This window comes from Lolium rigidum, chromosome 5 (genome assembly GCF_022539505.1).
Source record: "Lolium rigidum isolate FL_2022 chromosome 5, APGP_CSIRO_Lrig_0.1, whole genome shotgun sequence".
NCBI lineage: Eukaryota > Viridiplantae > Streptophyta > Magnoliopsida > Poales > Poaceae > Lolium > Lolium rigidum.
The window spans coordinates 165,771,493-165,773,053 of NC_061512.1; the positions used below are offsets into that span (position 1 = coordinate 165,771,493).

Here is a 1,561-nt window from a genome sequence, read left to right on the forward strand (position 1 = left end):
TGACAATCAAGTGTGAAATAATGACGCATATATTTTTATCATACAAGGCTGTGGGCTAAATGGCATTCATTCTCAAATTTGCTTGGGAAACTCTAAATGCCATTCATTCTCAAATTTGTTTGAGAGATTTAATTAATCAGAAACTATGGCAAAATAATCTGACATATATAATAATTACAATTCAACGAGATTTAAAAGAGAAACGAAGTCGTCCTCGTGAGATAAAAATAAACACGGATTTACCACTCAATCAATTAACTCGACAACGATTTGGTTGTGCACAAGAGGGAGCTGCCTAGGATGCATGGACATACACAATGTAATTGAACAAATTTACCCAGAACTACTCCTCTTGCAAGCTGGGCTAATCAACAAGCAAGTCAATCGGCCGAGCTCCCGGAATTCGTGCAGTAGAACTCGCTCTGGTCCCACGTATCCATGAGCAGGTCGCCGGCCTGGTACTCGAGAAGATCATCGAACGCCAGGAGATGGACCATGTCCATGTCGGCGCCGTCGCCGGCGCTGTAGTAATAGTGGTCCTCTACTGCGTCTTTGCCGCCAACGCTCACCTCGCTCTCTGAGCTGGCGCCGTTCTCGTGGGTCGTTGTCGACTGGGTGGTGCCTGCGGCAGCAATGGCGTCGCCCCCTCCGCCGCCGAGTAGCTGGCACGCGAATAACGGGAACCGTGCAGGGACAGGAGGCGCCACCGCCGTGGTGCCCCCGCTGATAAACGGTTTTTTCTCTTCGGCCGGTGCTAGCTCGAATGACTTGGCATCGGCAGCCGGGAGGTCACCCCGCTTCATGCAGCTGCCGCCGTCGCCGCCGGCGCTGGTGTTCTGCTGGCGCTTCCTAATGCGGGAGTTCCAATAGTTCTTGATCTCGTTGTCCGTCCTCCCGGGCATCCTCCCGGCGATCACCGACCACCTGACAATCGATCGATGCAGAAAATTAGTACACAGAAATTCATTTCAGAGTCGACAGCCGTTTGGAAGATTATATGAACAGTTACGAGCTAATAATGTACCTGTTGCCAAGGGATTTCTGGAGGGAGATGATGGTCTCCTCCTCGCGCTTGGAGATGGGCTCCTTCTTCAGGTCCGGCCGGAGGTAGTTCATCCACCGCAGCCGGCAGCTCTTGCCGCTCCGCCGCAGCCCGGCGAGCTGGGCCACGGAGCTCCAGGTTGACACGCCGTGCCGCGTGATCCGGGTGTAGAGCCGCTCGTCCTCCTCCGGCGACCACAACCCCTTCCTCTCCTTATTCGCCTCCCCGCTGCTAGCGTCGCCATTCCTCGCCGCTCGCTTCTCCACCATTCTCGGTTAGTTAATGGAGGCTTAGCTCGTTAGCTACTCCTGCTGTGATTGGAGGCCAGGTCGATCGAGTACTAGGCTACTTCTCTACGGAGTACTAGCCAGCTGGTGCTTAAGTATGTTCTGATTGGATCTGCAGTTCATTTATAGGAGGGGTATATGCTCTTTCTGCACACTGCTAATACCAAATGTGGAGATACATCTGTAAGATTACACAAATTGATTAACAATCCTGTACGTCTGCGATCGCATT

The 1,561-nt window shown here is 52.3% G+C and overlaps 1 protein-coding gene across 1 annotated transcript; it reads right to left on the reverse strand.

Annotated features, from left to right (window-relative positions):
* Positions 1-380: 380 nt before the first annotated feature.
* Positions 381-1,311, reverse strand: LOC124656659 (myb-related protein Hv33-like). Its single transcript, XM_047195366.1, has 2 exons — positions 1,025-1,311; positions 381-924 (listed from the first exon to the last, which is right to left on the reverse strand). The coding sequence occupies exons 1-2, from the start codon at positions 1,309-1,311 to the stop codon at positions 381-383; spliced, it is 831 nt and encodes a 276-aa protein (XP_047051322.1).
* Between the last annotated feature and the right edge of the window lie 250 nt (positions 1,312-1,561).